Source organism: Xenopus tropicalis, chromosome 1 (assembly GCF_000004195.4).
Source record: "Xenopus tropicalis strain Nigerian chromosome 1, UCB_Xtro_10.0, whole genome shotgun sequence".
NCBI classification, from domain to species: Eukaryota; Metazoa; Chordata; class Amphibia; order Anura; family Pipidae; genus Xenopus; species Xenopus tropicalis.
In genome coordinates this window covers 153,336,577-153,361,027 of record NC_030677.2, presented here as the reverse complement: position 1 = coordinate 153,361,027, position 24,451 = coordinate 153,336,577, and the positions used below count along the sequence as shown (strand labels likewise).

General features: G+C 36.2%; 1 protein-coding gene, 1 long non-coding RNA gene and 2 gene segments (V, D, J or C); all 4 read right to left on the bottom strand.

The window, feature by feature from the left end:
* Positions 1–1,164: 1,164 nt before the first annotated feature.
* LOC105948244 (immunoglobulin lambda variable 5-52) overlaps positions 1,165–24,451 on the bottom strand; it is a 46,472-nt gene continuing 23,185 nt past the window's right edge. Inside the window, exons 3-4 of the mRNA XM_031892413.1 lie at positions 3,307–3,346; positions 1,165–1,975 (exon numbers count right to left, since the gene is read on the bottom strand). Coding sequence (XP_031748273.1) covers positions 1,656–1,975; positions 3,307–3,346 — 360 coding nt within the window. The 3' untranslated portion in view covers positions 1,165–1,655. The remainder of the gene's footprint in view (positions 1,976–3,306; positions 3,347–24,451) is intronic.
* LOC101733767 lies at positions 8,804–9,489 on the bottom strand. The segment is given in 2 exon segments: positions 8,804–9,343; positions 9,426–9,489. Coding segments are annotated over 2 exon segments (354 nt in total).
* LOC116407167 lies at positions 13,613–14,215 on the bottom strand. The segment is given in 2 exon segments: positions 13,613–14,024; positions 14,107–14,215. Coding segments are annotated over 2 exon segments (348 nt in total).
* LOC116407213 lies at positions 18,964–21,368 on the bottom strand. The gene is made up of 3 exons (XR_004220179.1): positions 21,299–21,368; positions 19,861–19,896; positions 18,964–19,081 (listed from the first exon to the last, which is right to left on the bottom strand). It is a non-coding gene; the product is annotated as an uncharacterized LOC116407213 (long non-coding RNA).

Sequence of the window (24,451 nt, the reverse complement as noted above, 5' to 3'; positions counted from 1 at the left end):
CACTTGACAATCCAGAAGATCTCCAATAAACAGAACTTCTGTACTTAGAGCATACAGTCTATGTTTCTAGTGCCTAAGGTATAGGGAGCCTGTAGTAATGTACACAACTATATTTGTTGTATTAAAGTGTTCCTATAAACATTTATCATTAATGCCAACAATGTTTAATATATATTATTGGTTTCTCATTAGCTGTCATTAGCACCAAACTATGAATGTAAACCATATCATGTAGCTCTACATTCCTATTACTTTTTTTTAAAACTGGAATTTTTACATAGGAGAACTTAGTTGTGCTTTCTACACTATTATATTCTCAGTTAAACCCAGGCTTACTAATTATTTGATAATCATCCAGAGGAAAGCAAACAAAATGCTTCACTGCAATATCAGCTGACTGAGCAAATTCATTCTTGATCTTAACATCAATTCATTTCTCCTGGATCAATAATGAATCAATTGTTTACTAACATAAGTACTAAATTTCACCAGTGTAGTTATCCATAGCAACCAATCAGGTGTTTGCTTTTATTTTCTCATTTTTAGAAACAACGTAAAACCGATTGGTTGCTATGGGTTAATGCACTGCTGCAGTTTAGAAGCTATGGTAGTATATGAGCCACAAGGTCTCTGAAGGTCAGCTGCTGGTTTTACAATGCTCAAGGTGCTCATATTCATATTCATGTTCTGGTTGTGCTCAATAAAAGGGTAATGTGATGAGCAGGATATGGCTTATCTGTAGACAAGAAATTATAAGAATATTGCTTTCAATTATTCTTTCTTAAAAAGACACTGAGTAGTAGTGATGCATAAGCTAATATATTTATTTATGCATGGGATTAGAAACTGCCATATTGCTTGTCTTGACTGTGGCATTTCCATAGATAAAAAAAGACCATAATCTGTTTGGTCACTGGGGAGGATGTTATGTGTTAGTCTATGGGCACAGGTTGCTGTTTTTCATTACTATTAACTTTACATGAAAATGCATGAAAAATAAACACAACCTATAAAGTACTCAGACTTAAAATTGTATATGTTAAAATATGGCAGTGTTCATATTATATTATCTTAAACCATGTTATATAATAATATTTGCCTTTGTTTTCAGTCTAATAAACTGCTAGATAACACCAGTGTACACAAAACAAAAAGACAACAAAGTTTGATAAAGAGATTTTTATTGAAGGATTAATATAGATATAGAGTTACCAGTACAACAGAAGGGGTCCTAACATTGTCACAATTAAATGCAATGCATTAAATTAAGAAGAACAATTCTACAGAATGAAACAAGAAGTCAATACAAAAGGTTGAACAACAAAGAGGGTATATTGCCGAGGAACATGGTATAGAACATAAGACCCAAGTGTATATCAACTTATTTTTTCATTTTAAAATGCACCACTTCAGATGGATTAAATATAAAGGGACCTGTAATATACATAAAAATCTTGCTGTTGAATAAATGTAGATGTTTCCATGTTGTATTATTAAAATCACATCAATTCCTAGGTGGTTAAAAAGACTTGTGCCAATAAGTTTATTAAACTCAGAACGGGTAAAAGGATTTTTATATTCAACAATGTCCCTTTAAGGTTAAAAAGTGGCAAAAAAAGCCCTATGAGAATAGACATTGGTGGGTTGTTGGAGAATTAAATACAATCAGATCTCTTCAGTGTCTGGATTATTTCCTTGCCCTGATGGGTCACTTTGCAGGAGTACAGGTCATGTTTGAGCCATTCATCGGAGGTCAGGGACAGATAACTGCTCTCCATATACAGGCTGTCACTCTGTTTGCTGAGCCCTGAGGACACAACACCATCAGTCTTCTCTTTCCCATCCACCTGCCACTTCACCGTGGCACCTCTGGGGGTGAAATCACTCAAACTGCAGACCAATGTTGCCTTTTTGGTGGCTATTTCTTCCTCAGAAGGAGGAAAGATGGACACTGAAGGGGATTTCACATCACCTGCTGTTGGTGAAAGAACAAAGGCAAACAGTGAGAAATATGATTTAACATAAAAAACTTTAAATGAACAACCTATTGTAGTCTTAGCTGTTAAAAAAAACCACAATGAAGGAACTGTGCTGATTGGAAAGAAGAAGCCTTAATATTAAAATACATGTCATTGCTACTTATTAGCCTATTTTTATGTACAGTGTTAATAAATGTTTAATGATAATACTGTAGTATCACAACAGTTAGACATATGGAGATCATGGATATTATCTCCCTTTTTATAGTCTTAAACTAGAGAAAACAATACCCCGCGTGTTACAAGTCTCTAACCTTAGAGACAGAGCTGCAAGTGTGGACTGTGACAGAAGGAAAAGTACAAGAGAGACAGTCCAAGCTGTGGTTAGAGAATGAGCTATAGCTGAGAAGAAAGACCCTATAGATTTTTGGTTCATTTATATTTTGCAGAGTAACAACGTTTCTAATAGGAAAGTTGTGTATACACGATACAAAAAGAAGTGGATAGAGTACAGAATAAGTCCTTGCTTACTTACATACATTGCTTATCATATATTGCTTCTACATTGCTTATCTGGCAGAAAAAACATGACATATGACATATATATTCATTCTTCTAAAAAATACTGTAACAAGCAGAAAACAGAGGAAATAGGGCCAGAGAAGCATTTTACTATGCGGGGAAGGTCTAAAGTTACACAGATTTATTTAAATTTAACATGATAAATGCGGGGATAGAAGTTAATAAAACATGTTCACATGAAAGGTTACAGACATCACAAAATAAGCATGTTATTTCTGTAAAAACTTAAACAGTAAAACCCATAAACTTTAATATCAAAGGTTAATACATATAGATATTGGTGTAAAGAAAAAAATTGTACTTACTAAGGACAGTCAGCTGGGTTCCACCTCCAAAGATATACCACTGTGGCATAGAGCCATGCAAAAACCTTGTCAGGGTCTACAACCCAGACATGACACACAAGGGCACCCAGCTTGCAGGTGTTTTCTCTGCAATTAGATCATTCTACATAATCTTTGAACAAATGATAGTAGCCTAAAGCCTAAAAACCATTGGGTTTTTTAATACTTTTACATGCTTTCTGAGTTTATGTATGCCCAAATGATTGGACTATGAAATCTGCAGATTGAAATGCACTGCCAGTGTCAGAAGCGTCGGGAGATAATGAAACATTTCTGTACATGAAACATTACAGACATTTCAATTAGTTCTAAACAAGAGTATGTTATTCTTGGGTTACATGAGTAACAGACCTTAAACCTTAAGCCTGGTGTAAAGAAAGGACTTATATAAAGGTACTTACTAAGGACAGTCAGCTGGGTTCCACCTCCAAAGATATACCACTGTGGCACAGAGTCATGCAAAAACCTTGTCAGGGTCTACAACTCAGACAAGGGGAACCCAGCTTGTTTTCTCTGCAACTAGATCATTCTAAATCATCTTTGTACAAATGATAGTGGCCTACAGCCTATAACACAATGGGCAATTTCTGAATTACAAACTCTGATTTGATGCCCCAGATTTTACATTTTCACTGATTTTATGTTTTTTTTTTACAGTTTCTTAATGCAATTCAGTGGGAGCATATCTTAGATTTCAAGTTGTTTTTTCCACATTTAACATCATAATTTTGGCCCATTTCATTAAAAATCAATTTATCCCAGTGAATGTTACTTTTCCTGCATTTTAAGTCATTTTTTACAGTCTATACAATTTTTCCAGGAAAACCCTGATTTTACTTATGCTCATTTTATGTTTTCCCAGATTTTCAAGCTTTTTTGGTTCCTTGGAAATGTAAAATCAGGGTTTGACTGTAGTGTAATAGTATATGAGGCTCTTTAAAATTTTGTTTGACCAAATGTAGGGACTATAAAACCAGAATCATGTGTGTAGGTAAAAAACACCCTGACAATGATAGATGCAGCGTCAGGAGACAGAAGTTAATCAAACATATCTGTACAAGAAACATTACAGACATTAAAATAACTTGTAAACATTAGAATGTTTTTCTTGACTGAAACCAACCATAAAATGAAATCTAAAGATACTGGTGTAAAGAAAGGATTGATATAAAGGTACTTACTAAGGACAGTCAGCTGGGTTCCACCTCCAAAATATACCACTGTGGCACAGAGTCATGCAAAAACCTTGTCAAGGTCTACAACCCAGAGAAGACACACAAGGGCACTTAGCTTGCAGGTGTTGTCTCTGCAACACATAGGAGGAAAATGACATTTTTGATTGGAAAGGCTACCAAAAGAAGTCTTTTCATTGGGGGAAATATAATTATATGTGACTATATGGCAGTTGGTCATAGATAGGCTTTCCTACATTTTACTATTCTCCACCTAAGTTTGAACAAACAATAGAGGTCTATAACCTACAAAACAATGGATATTTCCTAAATTAAGTGTAATACTATAACATGCAATTTTTTTTAGAATGACTAAATAAGAGCACTACGAGACAGGAGTTATCTGTACAGACAACAATAAATGGACATTGGCAGAGGATGTGTTTTCTTTTAGAAATCCATAAGAATTAAGAATGACTTATTTGAATTATAATAAAAACAAAACCAGCCTGGAATCACACAAGATAATAACAGTGAACATGTACATGAGATGTGGCTGCCACACATTGTACCACATGGATTTGCCATCAATGGGTCACTTATTGGAAGTGCCATTTTGAACAAATACCAACAATCAATCAATAATTTCATTTTTCACTGTATTTTCAGTAGTATCTCAGGGTATCCTCCATGTTGTATAGCACTTCTGCATATGTGTCAACTGACAATAAACATTTTTGTCATCTTGTTAGTGTTAGAGGAGAAAAGAATCAAACCTTGTGTGTTTTATTAACAGTTTGCCTATAATGAACTGTTCTATACTAATGCACTGGTTCAGTAGAGTCATAGATAATACATATTCATCTACTGAAAAGAAAAACTACAGTTATGTTTACATAAAAAGATCATGTTTTCTAGAAATTATTTGAGGCACTTAATTGAAGCACATTGCATGACAAATGTTAGGTAAAACATATTCATGAGAATCCTGCAAAATGAGAGTAAAGCAAAAGACTTTCTGATTATATTATACAGAAGATCCTGATAGGGGCTCATTTACAAAGTGTGGGACAGGGAGCAAAGTTTTGCATGTTACTTTTTCTAATTGTCGCACAAAAAAACTGCTTTAAAAATCTGAAAACCTCTTTCGAAGCAAAGAAGGGTCCTCCAGGGACATCTGCCATTGACTTGTACATGATCTGGATAAGTTTTAGCTGGCAAATTTGATACGGATTTCCATTTTATCGCATATTAAATCACAAAAAAGTAGGGGCGTTTTTCTGTGACATTTAGCACTAAAAAATCTGAATCCAAAAAAAAAAGTCAGAGGGGAGATTCATCAAAGTATGAGTTCGTATCCCGAAATTGGTAAAATTCAGATTAGATATGATAATTTCTAATGATCGCAAATGTCACAAAAATGCTTATGAAGAAATTGTATTAGTCCCGATAATATCGTATTGACGATCTGAAAGTCACGAAATTTGCATATCCGAACTATTGTAAACGGTGGGAAAACCTTTTGGAAGCCTCCCATAGGACTCAATGGTACTCAGCAGCTCCAACCTGGCCCAAGGAAAGTCTCCCATAGGGCTCAATGGTACTCAGCAGCTCCAACCTGGCCCAAGAAAAGTCACGATAACGAAGCTTGAATGAATCCGAAACGTTCGTACTTGTTGCAACAATATGATTTTGTTCGAAAAAGTTGAGAAAATTAGGGGAAAAAAAACGGCAAAAATACGCAAGGTAAAAAATACCTTTTTTTTGTATTCGGAGGCAATCGTACTTTGATAAATGGTCCCCAGAGCATTAGTAAATGGACCCTAAAATGTTTGGTGCATGTAGTTAAAAAAAATGTCACCGCCATAGTAACAAAAAAAATACAAAAATACAAAATTCACACAGCACTCACTTTGTTAGATGCATATCTTTGCACAGACCCTATGGACCCCTGGGTGTCTACATCTTGCGTCTTCCTTGTGTACATATTTCCAGCTTTCACATAGGGGTTACTGAACCTTCTTTTTTTTAAGGCTACAATTTTATTTTTATTATTTTTTATTTCTTATCTTTTTGTTTAGTCCCTTTTCTATTCATATCCCAGTCTCCTATTCATACCACAGGTAAACAAACCCTAGCAACCATATAACTGCTAAAATTCCAAAACTAAATGCTAAATAACTGAAAAACCACAAAAAATGAAAACCAATTACAAATTGTCACTGAATATCAATGGCTACATCATATTAAAAGTTATTTTCAAGGTGAACTTCCCCTTTAAGAGATAAATGGGGAGTTTGTAAAATTCCTTTATTTTTGGGGATACTGATCCAAGGACCCCCCCAATGCTTCTGCAACATAGAGGCAACAGCCCACCATCCCCACTGTACTACATGACAAAGGTAATGGATCATGATCTCTATGTCTGATATTAGAGTCCTTTACTCTTCTCTTAGCCGTATCCAGGACATATGGAAGATATCCCCTCTCCTAATTTGTCCAGTTTATTAGGTTCACTTACAAGCCTTTCTACTGGGGATTTAATTTGTTGTATGCATTGTTTTGGATGATGGCTCCTATAGTGTAACAACTTTAAACATCCTTTCAAACTGGATCTACATGTCTTGTATAGGAAATATTGGGTGTATCCCATTAAGCTACTGTTGGAACTGTAAAAGAGAATCCATGCCACCCCTCCATAGGACAAATGCATTGTTTGTGTACCACTACCAAACCACACAGTGTTCAGTAAATGGTACCCAATGTTATACAGTATGTGCTCCTATTCCTGCCAAAGCACGAAAGAGTAGGCATATGAAATGTCCCTCTCAACTATGAATAATAAACATTTTTAAATATAAAATAATTTTCCACCAAAGTCATCTCCAATAATTTCAGAAAAAAAATAACCTTAGCCTATCAATAAAACTAACTTGCCCTAAAGTTTAGCACGGGCTTCAGTTCCATCTCTATGTGGAATGGACATTTAATGTACCCAACACGTTATTGTCCCGATCTTCCACATGGATGGAATACAATTTCTCCAGGAAATGATGAATGTCTGTCATATATGGTTTACCTTGTTACACCAATGGCACAAGGATTCTATCCAAAATGGAGGCCATAGGGCAGAACACTGGACCAATGGCTGCCACTATTGGCCATCCAGGTGGTTGGACAGGATCCTTGTGATCTTGGGCAAAGTGTACAACATTGGTGTAACCGACCTCTCCACATACAAATAATCTTGTATCAAACAATCAAATACTCAAATAATACAATGCTTAACCATGTTGGATTAACCCCCAAATCTTTTGTTTAATCCTAAAAAACAGGTCACAATCTAGTTTCAAGTATACACAATGGCCAACTGATTCATCATTTCAGATTTATAGTATTTAGTATCTAACACAACAATTACTCCTCCTTTATCAGAGTGCTTGATCTGATGTCAGGTCTAGACTTTAAATTCAACAATGCAGAACATTCAGCACTAGTAAAATTAGGATATGCCTTACAACCACTTGACCTCAGGCACTCGCCCACAATTTCCTTTTTTACTTGTTTAATATATGTTGCCATAGCTGGGTATGGTCTAGGGAGAACCTTAGAGAATCAGTTGGTACATTTGACACCCAGGGGTCCAAAGGGACTGTGCAAACATTCATTGGTCCTCTGGCCTCATTTGTGTGGGAGAGACCAGTTGCAGATCTCGGATCTCCCAACATAGGTCAATTACAAGAAGAGGAAATGTGTTTCTAAACATTATATGCACTGAGGAAGAGGGTGGTGTGATGAGGGTTCTCCAGTTGAATTCACTGGCACCAAATTGATTAGGCAATGATTATAATGTATCCGTTTTTTTGTTTGGTAATATATCCTTTTGAGTTCTACTGTTTTTTCCAATTATCTGAAAGAGGGACTATGGGAAGTGGCATGAATTGAACAATTGAAACTATATGACCCTCTAAGACAGTGCTGTCCAACTTCTGTGGTACCGAGTGCCGGAATTTTTCCGGCCTCCGCGGTGGAGGGCCGATAATGGAAGCTAGTTTTGACCACTCCCCTTTTTAAAACCACACCCGCTTGAAACCACACCCATGTTTTCGCATGACCATAGCCATATTAATGGTGGTAGTACAGCAAAAACCTGCCATACTCTGCCTTCCCTACCCTGCCTGTGTGTGCCATACTCTGCCTGCCCTATGCTGCCTGTGTGTGCCATACTCTGCCTTCCCTACCCTGCCTGTGTGTGCCATACTCTGCCTTCCCTACCCTGCCTGTGTGTGCCATACTCTGCCTTCCCTGCCCTGCCTGTGTGTGCCATACTCTGCCTTCCCTACCCTGCCTGTGTGTGCCATACTCTGCCTGTCCTATGCTGCCTGTGTGTATGGCACATACAGGCAGCATAGGGCAGGCAGAGTATGGCACAGGTGAACAGGTGAACAATGGGGGGTGATTACAGCCTGAGCCTGAGGTGTGAACACTGCAGGGGTAGAACAATGCAGGGATTAAAAGGTGTGAATAACACAGGGGATTACATTTTTAAACAATACAGCCTGATTACAGCCTGAATCTGAGGTGTTAATCATGCAGGGGGCCAGTACTGATACCATTTAAAGCTTACACAAAGGTAAGCCATCAAAGCAGCCAGACAGGTGGGGGGCCACACAGAGGGGGGTTGCGGGCTGCATGCGGCCCGCGGGCCGCCAGTTGGACAGCACTGCTCTAAGATAATAAGGGGTTAAAAACTGTGTGTTAAAGGGGTTAAAACTGCTAAAGGCATGTAGTGGCCCTTGGGCTGGTACAGAACCACAAAACTAAATGTAAAATATTTCTACCCCACTTCTTAAGCTTTATTTTTCCTTTAATGTCTACATTCTTGTCTCTGTATGTGATCTTTCTATATACATTACACTCAGAGGAAGGATTTGGTCTCACTTCCCCCTGTGTCTGTATCACTGTGCAGCTTTGCTATCGCTATCCCACACCTGACAGTAATAATCAGCCTCATCCCCTGCTTGGGCTCCAGAGATCTGTAAACTTGCAGTGTTACCAGAGTTTGTGCCAGAAAATCGTTCTGGGATCCCAGTGGGTCTATTGCTGTCTCTGTATATAATGAGCCGGGGGGCACTGGGGAGCATTTGTTGATACCAGTGCACATACTTGCTGGCAATATTGTCCCCTTCGCAAGTCAGTGTCACTGTGCCCCCCACACTGACACTCACAGATGCAGGCTGGGTCAGCACATACTGTCCGGCACAACCTAGAACAAGAGAGAAGGTTAAAGTCCCTGAGAGAAAGCAGCCATGGGAATCACTCTCTGAGAGAGGTAGAATGCTCCTTACAAGTGCACAGAGAGATCAGAGTGAGGAGGGGGATTGCCCAGGACATGGTGCAGGGTAGGGCAGCTCTTCTCTCATTTCTTTAAAGTTCAGTGACATACCTTATATTGGGGTCTGTATGCAAAACCAATGTTCTCATTTGTCAGATCCTGCCCCTTGGTGAAAAAATGTATGTTCCTGAGGTTTTAATATATCACAGCTACACAACTGCCACTAACTATATATACACACACCTATATTCTGGTAATTGGTAATAGGATTTGAATGGTCACCTACAAGTAGAAAATAAAAGCAAACAATACTGTGTACATCTGAATTGTCATGTACGTGACAAATTGGTGGCAGTACTGGGAAAATTTTAAATTGTTATTAGAGCATTAGTACTTGGATTAAGCATTTAATTCTTGCCCTAAAGGACTGTGAATCTTTGCCAGGAGTATACAGTCTTTATTGACAAGATAGTACTGTTAGGTATAAAACATGTAAGGCCAAGAGTTTGCGTATGCTTTTACGGAGAACTAAACCCTAAAACTGAATATGGCTAGAAATGCCATATTTTATATGCTAAATTGACTACAGAAGCTCCCCATCTTGGATTTTTGTTAGAAGTCATAGTGACACGCTCATGCTCAATTTGTTTTGAGCAGCTGTTGAGAAGTTAAGCCTAGGGGTCATCTCAAATTAGTATGCAGAAAATGCTAAGCTGATGCTTCAGGGCTGATTAATAAATTCTTTTCAGAGCTGCCATGTAATGTGACTTTTAATTAATTACTAATCAGCCTTGTATTATGACATTTATATTCTGTATATACAGTATATTGTACATCATTCCCTAAGCTCAGTAAGTGACAGCAGCACAGAGTATGTACAGTGAATCAGCAGTAAGAAGATGGGGAGCTACTGAGGCATCTTTGGGGGCACAGATCTTCCCTGCTGAAGAGCTGGGGTTGCCTTGGGCTGGCAGAAAAACTCTAAACATACAACATTTCGCCCCACTTCTAAATATTTTTGGAAACTGAAGGTTGGCGTGTGAATGACATCTGTGCCCATTTCATTAGCCGCAAGTGTGCTGCGTCTATTAAGCAGGGAGCTGAGGGGACCACAAGTACCTTAAATAAAAGTTAAAAGGTTCTAAAACCACTTTCATTAAAGGTACTCGTTTAAATGCACTCTGCATACCTTTGTATAGTTGTGCTCAACACCAATCAATCCATCCTTATAAACTGAACGCTGCTGCAGCTATTGATGCAAAGCGCTGTGAACCCTCAAGCTTCCGTCACCTCTTGACCAGGAGGCAGCTCCAGGGTACCTTTAATAATGTCATATTTAAACATAACCTTTAGCAATAAGTAATAAAACCTATTTTTATAAAAACAATTAAAATTGGCCTCTCAATTGGCCTCCCAGGCTATTATGGAAACTCCTTATATAAATTAGCTTTAATTATTGATCACATATACAGAACCAGCTGCCAAAGTAGAGGATTGAGCAACTCCACTGCAAGCTTTCTATTAGAATCAGGGGAAGTGATTCTGAATATATTCCAAATATCAATATATTTAGGGGCCTATTTATTATGCTGTGTAACATGGATTTCACTGACAAAATGGTGTAAAAATCTGTGTAAAATAAATGGAGAAATTTGCCGTCCAAACACTAGATTTTAAACCGTTATTTCACATTAGTTCCGGCGGAAGAAAAAACTTGTAAACCAAATTACGCTGATTTTATGCTGTTTTTTATGTGGCGAAACCTGGCAATGTGTGGTGAATTTTGTCGCTGTTTTTTACACTGCATAATAAATCTGCCCCTAAGTGTTGGCTATGGTCTGACTATAGAGAAAGCAGACCCCACAACCATGAGGCCCCCTAGTCTGCTTCTTCTATACAGGGCCATGACCCCTATATGGGGTGGGTCTCCTGTGACACGTGCATCTCACCCACTAATGAGTTCATTACAGGTGCCCCGGGATTATGTGTGGGGGGGGGGATGCAGGGGGGCCAGAAAAGTTTTTAAACCCAGGGCCAAGGCCAGAAAAATACAACACATGTAATAGTGTGAAGCACCTATTTGGCTACATATATTTTTAGCACAGTTATAGCCAGTTTAGATAAGAAGCCTCCATGATAGTCTGAAAGGCTGCGGTTTTAAGGAGAAATAAGGGCCAAATTTATGTTGTAAACATAATTAAAATTTTACCATAAGTGCCACATATCTAGGGCCTGATTCACTAAAGGGCGATAAAACGTGCGCTATTTTTATTGTGCGCTAAAATTTTTACCGCAGCTTAATTTTGGCGATTTTTCGCACGATTCACTATAAGCATACTCGCGCTTTTTTAGGCGCGATATTGCATGCGTTATTTAACTCGCGAAGACTATTTCAATGCGGTATTTGCTGGTACATGTGCTAAATTACGCCCGCGAATAGTCGCCGCATATGAATGGTAGCTTAGAAATAGTGTATAAAAATTTTTGCCGCATATAAATGGTGTATATAAATATTAGCCACATATAAATGGTAGCATATAAATAGTAGATGCTTATAAATAGTAGCCACTAGTGATGAGCAAATGTGTTCTGGTTATCTTTAGTGAAAAATTAGCAAATCTTTCGAAAGATCCACGAAACGGCAAAAATGTTGTGAGGGCAAAAAAATTGTTGCTGTGACTATTATTTTTTGACGCTTGTATAAATTTTTGGATGTGCGGTGAATTTTTGCGTGGCAAATTTTTTCATGCGTTTTGCCATTGGCGGATTGTTTTGCGAAACGCATGAAAAAATCCGCCGCAAAAAAAAATTCAACGCACGTCCAAAAATCCATGCCTGGCGAAGCATTTCATCACTTGTAGCCAAATATAAATAGTCGCGCAAATGAACGCACGCCATGTTAGCCATACACGCCAATACTTGTAATTACTGTATTAAAAATGAACATTTCGCTGCAAACTGGCGGCTGCGTCACTCTAGGGGAAACACATACTTGAATAAATAACACTGTAAGTCCATATTTTATTGCAAAAAATAATTTACTGTACTTTTGTATAATTTTTCGCCTGCCTGTAGTAGGTGTTAATTTTCGCATAGCTGAATGCGATATTTAGCGCGCAAAAGTTATAGTGAATCATGCGATCGTATTCTTTTCAGCGCGGAAATTAACGCATGCGGTAAAACTAGTGCGAGAAATAACACATGCGAAAATGGCGATTTTTCGCACGCGATAATACTATGGTGAATCGCGCGCAAATTATTTTGCGTTTTTTAACGCAAAAAAGCGTGCGATAATTTTTATCGCACTTTAGTGAATCAGGCCCATAGTGTCTTTGTATTTGATGTGCCCCATTGTAAATTAATGTAGGGGGAGGATTCACAAAAGTGGAATAAATGGAAAGTGTAGTAATAAACATTATTTCAGTGAAATTGGAGCTAAAAGAATGTCAGATTTACAAAAACCTTAAAATGTTTTATTAATATTCTGGTTAAAGTTCTAATGTTATTTTAGTTATGTTATAAAGTGTCATAATGTTGTTTTGCAACGTAACTTGTAAAAGTGGGGTACCTATTTTTTCCATACAAATCTGGAGTACAAATTAGGCCAAGTGAGAGTTAATGTAAGTTTTTTCATGGTATTGACTCTATTTTGCAGGAGTTATTGACGTCAAATTCAGAAAGATGAGACAGCATAGGACTGATGCTTCAACAGGGCGCATTGGTTTATGTAGGTTTGTACAAATAATGTGTCTTTTTTCCACTGGATGCAGGTATTTACCTCTGCTGCATGTAGGTTGGTAACTTACTCTTTCCTTTAAAATGCATTTTCCCAATATACTGTATATCAATGGAGTGCTGAGGAAATGTTGGATAAGTATATAAGTAGCCATATCTATTTATCTATCTCTGTCTATCCACCGATGGTCACAGGAAAGATCGTAACTGTAATGTGTATGGCCACCTTTATTCATACAGTATCTAACAGAAGAGGAAGGTTATCTTTCTATGTACGAACTAAACTCATTATATTCTATAGAGCATATCTGTTATATGCTGTGAAACCAGGCACATTTCTGTCCTATTCAGATTTAATGGCTGCCCTCACACAGCAGCTAAATTATAGAAGTCTTATACATACACATCCAAAAAGTAATTAGAAGGAACGGTGAACAAAGGCTTTCGCAAGTTGCAATAACTTAACAGATTCTTCTCTACATTATTTAATTTCTTGACTCTTGTCTCAGTGTGTGATTTCTTTCTGTACATTACACTCAGAGGAAGGATTTGGTCTCACTTCCCCTGTGTCTGTATCACTGTGCAGCTTCGCTATCCCCCACCTGACAGTAATAATCAGCCTCATCCCCTGCTTGGGCTCCAGAGATCTCTAAACTTGCAGTGTTACCAGAGTTTGTGCCAGAAAATCGTTCTGGGATCCCATCGGGTCTATTGTCGTCGCTGTATATAATGAGCCGGGGGGCACTGGGGAGCATTTGTTGATACCAGTGCACAAACTTGCTGCCAATATCATCCCCTTCACAAGTCAGTTTCACTGTGCCCCCCACACTGACACTCACAGATGCAGGCTGGGTCAGCACATACTGTCCGGCACAACCTAGAACAAGAGAGAAGGTTAAAGTCCCTGAGAGAAAGCAGCCATGGGAATCACTCTCTGAGAGAGGTAGAATGCTCCTTACAAGTGCACAGAGAGATCAGAGTGAGGAGGGGGATTGCCCAGGACATGGTGCAGGGTAGGGCAGCTCTTCTCTGGTTTCAAAACTTGCAGACCCTCATTCCTTTAAATTTCAGTGACTTACCTTATGTGGGGCTTTGTATGCAAAACCATGTGTTCTTATTGGCGCATTCTGCCCCCCAACGTCCTTTAGCCAGTTGTGATAAAAAATGCAAAGACTGAAAGAAAAAAAGATTGTAATATACCACAACCAACCTCTAACTTTCTATATATAAATGTATATTTATTTATGTTCCTTTGCAATACATACAAGTTTGATTGCCAACTGAAATGAATCTGTGATAGGTTACTCCAGTATTTATTTTATCTGCAATGATTGTATTTTATTGCTATGCTACAGGGATCCCCAACCTTTTACATCTGTGAGCCTGCCAGCCATTTTGGTCAAAGCGGAACTTCTACTGCCAGACAGTTTTTGAACATTTTGCATTGTTTCACTTTAGGGGCTTTTCCTCAGGGAGACTTTTAGTTTACCCAGGAAAACTATATATCGTTTTTTTCAGGACAACCTAAGCTTTCAAAATGTGGTGGAATTTTTGTGTAATTCCACTTCTGTAACAAGATATAGGCTTCTAAATGTCTAAAAATGAAAAAAATACTATTTTCCATAATATAAACACATACACCAAAAACAAAAATTATTTTATGCATGAAAATACAACTGATTTGGAAAGTCCCATGCCTCCTGAATGTGCCAATACCAAATATATATAGTTTTATGGAGATTTCTCACTTGTATAGGTCAAAAACTCCCAGCAGTACACTACCAAATTTCCAAAGCACTGCTCCAGAAAGCTGCATACTTTAGATTTCAAGGTCAAAAATTTCACCAAAACAGAAGGTTTATCCCAGAAAATTATACATTTTTAGAAAAAACAGATTCTGTGGAATCCAGAATAGGTAGAACTGTCTGTCTACTCCAAACTAACTGTCTATAGTATCTTATCTCCTACAGGTCATAAAGTAACCAGATAAAACACCCTAAATATGAACGCCAGGGGTCCACTGAACAGTTTGATGTATAGGTTTACCTAAGTATTTGGAATGTAGGGGCCCCAATGTGATCATTCCAGCTTCTGCAAAATCAACACATTTACATCATTATATGTGGGATAAAGCTACAAAAAGTACACTCACCCCAGAAAGCCATATATTTTTGGAAAGTACACATTCCCCTGAATTCAAAATTGGTACCCATGTCTTTCTACTCCAAAGTACCAAGCCGCAAAGCTTTCCTAAAGTTGGCATTTTTGATACATTTCCAAAAATCCTCTCAAAGCTTCCAGTTTGCAGCATCTTATCTCCCACATAGCATTAGGTACCAAGATAAAACACCCTAAATATGAATGCCAGGGGTCCACTGAACAGTTTGATGCCCAATATGTATAGGTTTACCTAAGTATGTGGCATGTAGGGGCCCCAATGGGAACATACCCCCATATGATCAATCATTTCTGTCATTTCATCTTCTGCAAAATCAACACATTTAGATCATTATATGTGGGATAATGCTAGTAAAAAGTACGCTCACCCCAGAAAGTCATATATTTTTAGTACACATTCCCCAAAATCTAAAATGGGTACCCATGTCTTTCTACTCCAAAGTACCAAGCCATAAAGCTTTCCTAAGTTTGCTGATTTTTATGACATTTCCAAAAATTACCTCAAAACTTTCAATATGCAGCATTTTATTTTCTATTTCTATGCCCACTGTACATAGGTTTATCAAAGCACATGGCACTTAGAGACCCCAAAATATACCTTGCGCATACTAATTTAATGGCTTACCTTTACCTAATTCATAAATAGCCTAAAAATGTTGCAATTTGCCGCATTTATCTCACACATTTCTTGCATACAAAGGCAAATTACCCCGGAGGGGGGCGTGGCTTGCCATCTGCCTGCATGGACGCAGATTGAGAGAGCTCCGTGACCGATTCTACCCAGAGGGAAAAGCAGCCCTGCAGTAAGAATGAAAAGGCATGGTAAGGCTCCCACACAGACGCCAAAGGTCAAAACAAATAAAAACGCCATAGATTTAGAAGCTGAAAGTGATTTACTCACACATACAACGGAGGAGAAAAATAAATCAAAGATGGCGCCGGCTAGAAAGCGTGTCATAGAGAAAGACACTGAAAGCCAGCACGAACTGTCTGATTCAGATAGTGAAGGTGAGGGAGACATTAGAGCTTACTTAAAATGCCTGCCATCAAAAACTGAAATTAAAAATATGCTGCAGGAGCTTACTACAGCATTCAGAGATGAGATGAGGGATCTCAAAAAAGACATTATAAGTGTTGCAGCCAGAACAGATGCCATTGAAAAAAATCATGAGAAACTACTCAAACATAACACATACCTACACAAAACGATTATTGGTCAAGCAGAACAGATCAATGAATTAGAAAGACAGATGGAGGATTTTGAAAATAGAAGTAGAAGAATAAACTTAAGAATAAGGGGTATTCCTGAAGGGATATCCCAAGGAGAGCTCAAAGGAGCTTTATTACAAATATTCAATGGCATACTTGGCAGAGAACAAATGTCTGAAATAAAAATGGACAGATTCCACAGAGTGGCCAAAACTAAAAACGCACCGCCAGACTCACCAAGGGATGTACTTTGTGCACTACATGATTATACACTAAAAGAAGAAATCCTATTTAAGTCAAGAGAATTGAAAAACATTACCTTTGAGGAAAGCAAAATATTACTGTTCCAAGACTTATCATGGAAAACATTGAACAAAAGAAGACTACTTAAACCTCTCACTGACTTACTAAGAGAGAAAGGAATACAATTTAGATGGGGATTTCCATTCAACATGACAGTGAGACACAATGGACAACTTCTCATGCTGAAAACACCTAAAGACACAGATGACTTCTGTAAAAAACTGGATATAGAAAGGATTCCATTGCCTGGATGGGACTTTAATACTAACTCTGACTTTAATGTGCTTAAAACATCTGACTTCTGGAATACTCCCATGAAACACATAAGAAGATCCCCACACACTCCTAAAATGAGAGAAAAAGAAATATCCTTTTCATTCAATAGAAATGAAACCTGAAAATATGTGCTTATAATTAATGCTGATGTTATTAATGTTAACATTTTTGTTTTCTTTTCCATCTCTATGATTTATTAACCCTGCATATACGGTTGTTAAGGGTTATACTTTTACTCATAGTGTGGTAAATTAAGTTATGAGACTAATACCAAAAAAACTAATACCAAAAAAAAAAAAGGGTTTTTTTTTTTTTCTCTCAATCTCTATGATATACTAACCCAGCACATACGGTTCTTAAGGGTTATACTTTTACTCATAGTATGATAAATTAAGGTATGAGATCAATACCAAAAAACTTATTTAAACAATTGGTTGGTTATTACAAAGTTATTACAAAGGGGTTTTTTTTTTTTTTTTTTTTTTCAATCTCTATGATATACTAACCCAGCATATACGGTTGTTAAGGGTTATACTTTTAATCATAGTATGATAAATTAAGGTATGAGATCAATACCAAAAAACTTATTTAAACAATTGGTTGGATATTACAAAGTTATTACAAAGGTTGTTTTTTTTTTTTTTTTTTTTTTCCCCACTTAGTTAACTTTCTTTAAATAATATCCAACATGGCAAGAGATGGATTTATGTTCTCATCTCGTTATTTACGGCTTTTACAAAATAAATCTGGGTAGAAAAACGGTCAAACGTTGTTTAAACTTCCACTAATAAGATACAGGTGTATCTTCCACAACCCCTCTACTATTAAGATAGGACAATGTACTTATCTTATAGAAAATCGACTGCCTATAAATATACGCTATTACCAATTACAAATATATGGTTTATTGCAGTTTTAGCAAATGCTAATTATTTCTTGTATATAGTTTATTTCTATTACTTTCCCCTACCATGTAAGGTATACATGACAAACACAACTGAAAACAAATTAAAGAGACATAATTCAAAGTGTATAAAAAAATACTCAGAAATAGACTATGGCTAAAATAAAACTCACATCCATTAATGTAAATGGATTAAATGAACCTATTAAAAGATCACAGATGTTCAATCATTGCAATAATTTAGGTGCAAAGATAATATTCATGCAAGAAACACATCTATTAGACAATACCACTTTCAAAATTCATCATAGATACTATGACAAAATATTTTTGGGTAACAATACGGAAAAAAAAACAAATGGTGTACTAATTGCTATTCATAAAAATACTCCCTTCTCAGCATCTGATACCTATATAAGAAAAGATGGGAGATGTTTAATGGTAAAAGGTGTATTATTTGATCAGAAAGTAACTTTGTGTAATATTTATTTACCCAACAAGAACCAGTTAAAAACTTTAAAAGAAATACTGAACAAATTAAGATCTTTCAAAGAGGGTATAGTAATCCTGGGAGGAGATTTTAATACTCCACTTAATCCCATAATTGATACCTCATCAAAAAAATCATACTTACCTTTTTCATTAATAAGAGGGATAAACCAAATATTACATACAAACTTACTATCTGATATATGGAGAATTCTCCACCCCCAAGAAAAAGATTATACACACTATTCGTGTGTACATAAGAGTTATGCAAGGATTGACTATATATTTATGGAACATAAATGGTTAGAATTAGTCCATAAATCCAGCATCGAAAATTCATTCCAATCAGACCATTGTCCAGTAACTATAATATTCAAGATACCAACAGTTATAAACAGAAACTATAACTGGAGAATGAACGAAAACCTTATCCATAAAGAAACACACAGAGAAGAAATATTGAAAAAATTAAAATTATTTTTTATTGAAAATTCAGAACAAGATACATCTCAGCATATAAGATGGGAAGCACATAAATGCACAATGAGAGGGTATTTGATCTCAATGGGAGCACGCTGTAAAAAAGAAAGAAGAAAAGAAATAAATCAATTGCTAAATGAAATTAATATACTAGAAACACAACATAAACTCACACAAGTAGAAGAATTATATCAAAAACTAACAGATAAAAGGAAAGCATTGAAAAATATCTTAGATATAGACTCAAATAAAGCCTTTACGAGATTTAAACGGAATATATATGAATATAGCAATAAATGTGGCAAACATTTAGCTAATATGCTGAAAACACAATTTGCTAAATCGTATATATTGAAAATGAAAAATCACAAACAACAATTGGTATACAAAACTTCAGATATAGCAAAATGTTTCCAAACTTATTATGCTAATCTTTACAACATAAATAAACAACAACTAAGTGATAGAGTAAAAGAAAAAATGAAAGTTAAAATAAAAAATTTCTTAACACAACTGAAAATACCAAAAATAGATAATGATACATCTAAAAACCTTGATATGCCTTTCACCAAAGAAGAACTTTCTAAAGTAATTAAGGAACTGCCATTAGGTAAAAGTCCAGGCCCGGATGGTTTCACAGCCAGTTATTATAAAATATTCGAAAACACTCTCAATCCTATTTTACTTAATATGTACAATACCCAAAAGAGAGGTATTCCATTGCCAGATCAATCACAGGAAGCCCATATAACTTTAATTCCTAAACCAGGTAAAGACCCACATGAGTGTTCTAGTTATAGACCTATTTCACTTATAAACATTGATCAAAAAATTTTTGCTAAACTTATAGCAAATAGAATAAAAATACACTTACCAACTTTAACGCACCCGGATCAATCCGGATTTATACCTGGAAGAGAAGGAAAAAATAATACAGTTAGAACACTTAATATAATAAAGGTTATGAATATTAGAAAGAAAGAAGCTTTAATCATATCGATGGATGCTGAAAAAGCATTCGATAGGATTGATTGGGTATTTATGGAGAATGTACTGCATGTAATGGGGTTTGGTAATATATTAATTGAGAAAATAATGTCCCTATATCAAAACCCGAGTGCAAAAATAAGAATTAATGGAACAATATCGGACAAATTCTTAATTAAAAATGGTACTAGACAAGGTTGCCCACTATCACCCCTCTTGTTTGTTTTAACGATTGAAACTTTATTGATAGCAATTAGACAAAATAAGAACATTAAAGGAATTAATATCTCCAACAGGGAACATAAAGTCTCAGCATTTGCTGATGATTTATTATTTTATGTAACTCAACCACACATCACCCTACCTAATCTAATGATCCTTATTAATACATTTAGCCAATTATCCAATTTTAAGATTAACTATAACAAGTCTGAAATTCTAAATATTACCATACCCCAATATAAAGTCCAATATCTTAAAAAAACTTTCTCATTTAAATGGGCCAAAGAGGAGATCAAATATTTGGGGATATATTTAACTCAAGAGGAAAAACTTCTTTATGCTAAGAATTACCTCCCAATATTCGGAATGATAGATAAAGATACACAAAAATGCTCAAACATCTGCATATCATGGATAGGCCGAATAAACATAGTAAAAATGATAATTCTCCCTAAAATCTTATACATTCTTCAATGTACACCAATAGATATCCCAGGAATATTTTTTACTAAAATCAAATCGAAACTTTCAAAATTTATATGGAAGAACTCCAAACCTAGGGTAGCTTATGAAACGCTTACAAGACCTAAAGAAACCGGAGGATTGGGACTCCCGTGTCTATATACATACTATAACGCAATCCACTTGTCAAGAATTATTCAATGGCAAAAGGAGAATTACCCCAATTCAAGTTGTAATGCAGAAAAAGGAGAGAATATTAAATCACTATCTACATTGATTTGGTCAGAGAAACTACAAAACATAAAAATTACGAAAACAGATATTACGGTATATCCTACTATTAAACAGTGGTTTAAATTAAACAAAAAATATATGTTAGCCCCACATCCTTCCCCACTAACTCCTTTATTAAACAATTTGGAGTTTAAAACAGGTATAGAAAATGAGTTACTCAGATTATGGACAACAAATAAAAAACAAACTATTAGAATAAAGGATTTTTTGGAAAAAAATCAAATGTTACCAATGGAAAAAATACATTTTATAACTGAAGAAAAATCTAACCTCTCAATATATTTATATGAACAAATAAAAGAATATATTCAGACATTGCAAATAACAAAATTAGAAAGAGAACTTACCTGGTTTGAGAATCTGATTAGTAAGAATACCCATCTTCCGAGATCTTTATCATTTTTCTATAAAAAACTGATAGCCAAACACGATATTAAACCACCATTTGCGGAAAAATGGGAAAAAGACCTCAACATTAACTTAACAGCAGAAAATTGGGAAAAAATATGTTATAATAACTCTAGAATATTCACATCAACTAAGATACAAGAATTTAATTACAAACTACTATCCAGGTGGTATATGACCCCAGTTAAATTAAAAAAAATGTTTGACGAAACTGATATATGCTGGAGATGCAACTCAGAAATAGGGACTTACGAACATCTATGGTTCAAATGTAAAAAACTAGAACAATACTGGGATTCTATTCAAAAGATTATTGAAAAAATCTTCCCAAAAGAATTAGAACTTAACTCTATATCAATTCTCTTATTGTATGATTCAAAAAAAAAGGACATAATCTCCAATCCTTTGATTAAGTATATTATTACTATAGCTAAAGCAATTATTCCAAGAAAATGGAAGGATACAGAACCACCGACAATAGCTGAATGGTCGCACCTACTTGAAGAGTCTAAAAACATGGAAGAATCTATTGCGTACAGACACGGAAATATACTGAAACATTTTCAAAATTGGAGATTATGGACTGAATACATAGAAAACAGTTAAAGAACGTATGTTATTCCAATCTATGAGTTGCAAATCCAAAGAAAATCAAAATATAGTAGAGATATACAGTGTTATATAAGAAACATCTTTTTTATGTCTGAGTAATATACTATTTACTGTGAAAAATTGTCTCTAAATCCAATTGCAATAACAGTAATATCATGAGAATGCAAAATCACTGTGTTATGTCATGTTATCTATATGTCTTTAAACTGTAATACTTACCTTTACCCTAACCCTCCTTTTCTTTCTGTACCCCCAAAAACCTGAAAATTAATAAAAAGTTATTTGAAAAAAAAAAAAAAAAAAAAGGCAAATTACCCCAAATAGGAACACCAGAGGCCTACTGAACAGTTTGATGCCCTATATGCATAGATTTACCAAAGTATGCGGAGTACAGGGGCACCCAAATAAAAATAGTGCTTATGAATTTTCACATATGACGCTCCGGCTAGTGCATTTTTTGCACCCGGTATGTGTATTATGTGCCATAAGACAGTACATAACAATACAGAGACCCTAGAAAACCATACATTTTTCCGAAAGTACACATTCTGACAAAACAAAAATGGGTAAATATATCTTTCTACTGCAAACTACCAAACTACAAAGCTATGCTAAACAGAACGGTTTTTATAATATTTCTGAAAATCGTCACAAAGCTTGCATTTTGCCCCATTATGTACCCCCACATTTCATAACGTACCAACATAAAACACTCTAAATATTAACGCCAGGGGTCTACTGAACAGTTTGATGCCCTATATGCATAGATTTACCAAACTATGTGGGGTACAGGGGCACCCAAATGAAAATAGTGCATATGAATTTTCACAAATGATACTCCGGCTCGTGCAGTTTTTGCACCCGGTATGTGTATTATGTGGCATAAGACCCTCTAACAGTACGGAGACCCTAGAAAACCATACATTTTCTGAAAGTACACATTCTGACAAAACAAAAATGGGTAAATACATCTTTCTACTGCAAACTACCAAATTACAAAGCTATGCTAAACAGAATGGTTTTTATAATATTTCTGAAAATCATCATAAAGCTTGCATTTTACCTCATTATTTACCCCCACATTTCATAACGTACCAACAAAAAACACTCTAAATATGAATGCCAGGGGTCTACTGAAGCGTTTGATGCCCAATATGCATAGATTTACCAAACTATGTGGGGTACACAGGATGCCAAATTGAAATACAGCAGACAAAATGTCCATGTGCAAGACAAGTAACAAAGAACAATATGAAATGCAATAAAATTGCTAAAATCCAAAAAAAACCCTTAAATTCAATGGTTTTTTTTTCCTAGTGATATCTGCAGTCAGAATCACAGTTTGAGTATTCTGGCTTGGGCAAATTAGTTTTACAGACAAAGTCAAGCGAACAACAACTATGCATAACTGATAATGCAATAATATGGCTACAAATGCAATAAGATGACTAAAAATGCACCAAAATCACAGAAAATGTAATAAAAACACCAAAATAATACACAAAATCTATTGCACAGCGCGGTTAGCGAATACACTATCCGCCATGGCAATAAAATATTTTTTTCAGGCAAGAATAAAAACTATGCGATTAAAAAAATTTTTTTTACAAAATTACATAAGTGTGTAAGTGTGTGTGTACACATGGCAAAATGTGTTTTGTGTGCATGTGTGTGAGTGTGCAAGTAAGTATGAATGCTGCAAGTGCTGTGAATGTGTGAAACCCCCCTAAAAATGTATGTGTGTGTGTGTAAGTATAAGTGTGTATTAGTGTAATATGTGTGTGTATGTGTGTTTGTGTGTGTATGTGGCACTTACCTGGGGTCAAGGAGCTGGAGATCACAGGAGGGAGACAGGAGACGCAGGGACAGCAGCTGCAGTGAAGGATCGGTGATCGCTGAGCAGAAAAAGCCAGACACGTAGAGTCTACGTGCTGGCTTTTCCTAGTCATCCCCCTCTGCTTGTTCTCTAGGGGGTTCTTTACCAAGCGCTCATTCTCTGCACTCGGATTAAGCGCAGAGCGCAGAGAACGAGCGCTAGATAAAGAAAACGTAGCTCCTACGTGCTTGCTCCTAACGTCTTTTTATGCCAGTACGTAGGAGCTATGTGCTTGGCAGGGAAAAGGTTAAATGTAAAAAGAGTTGGGGAGCAACACAAGCATTTAAAAAGTTCCTGGGGGTACCAAATGAGGGCTATGTTTGGCCCTTGATTTGGTAGCCCCCATATTGATTGGCAGGTGTATTGTTTGGCAATACCACCTGGTTTTTATACAACCAAAACTTGAAAAAAACCCAAAACAAGCACCTACTTTAAGACCACGGGGAGCAACATCCAAAGGGTTGTTGAGCAACATGTTGCTCACAAGCCACTGGTTGGGGATCACTGCCATACTCTAATATTATAATCGAGCTGTCACACAGCAATAACCAAGAGAAATCCTCTTTATGCTTTAAGCCAATCAACTTTAATTCAGTTCAGCAGG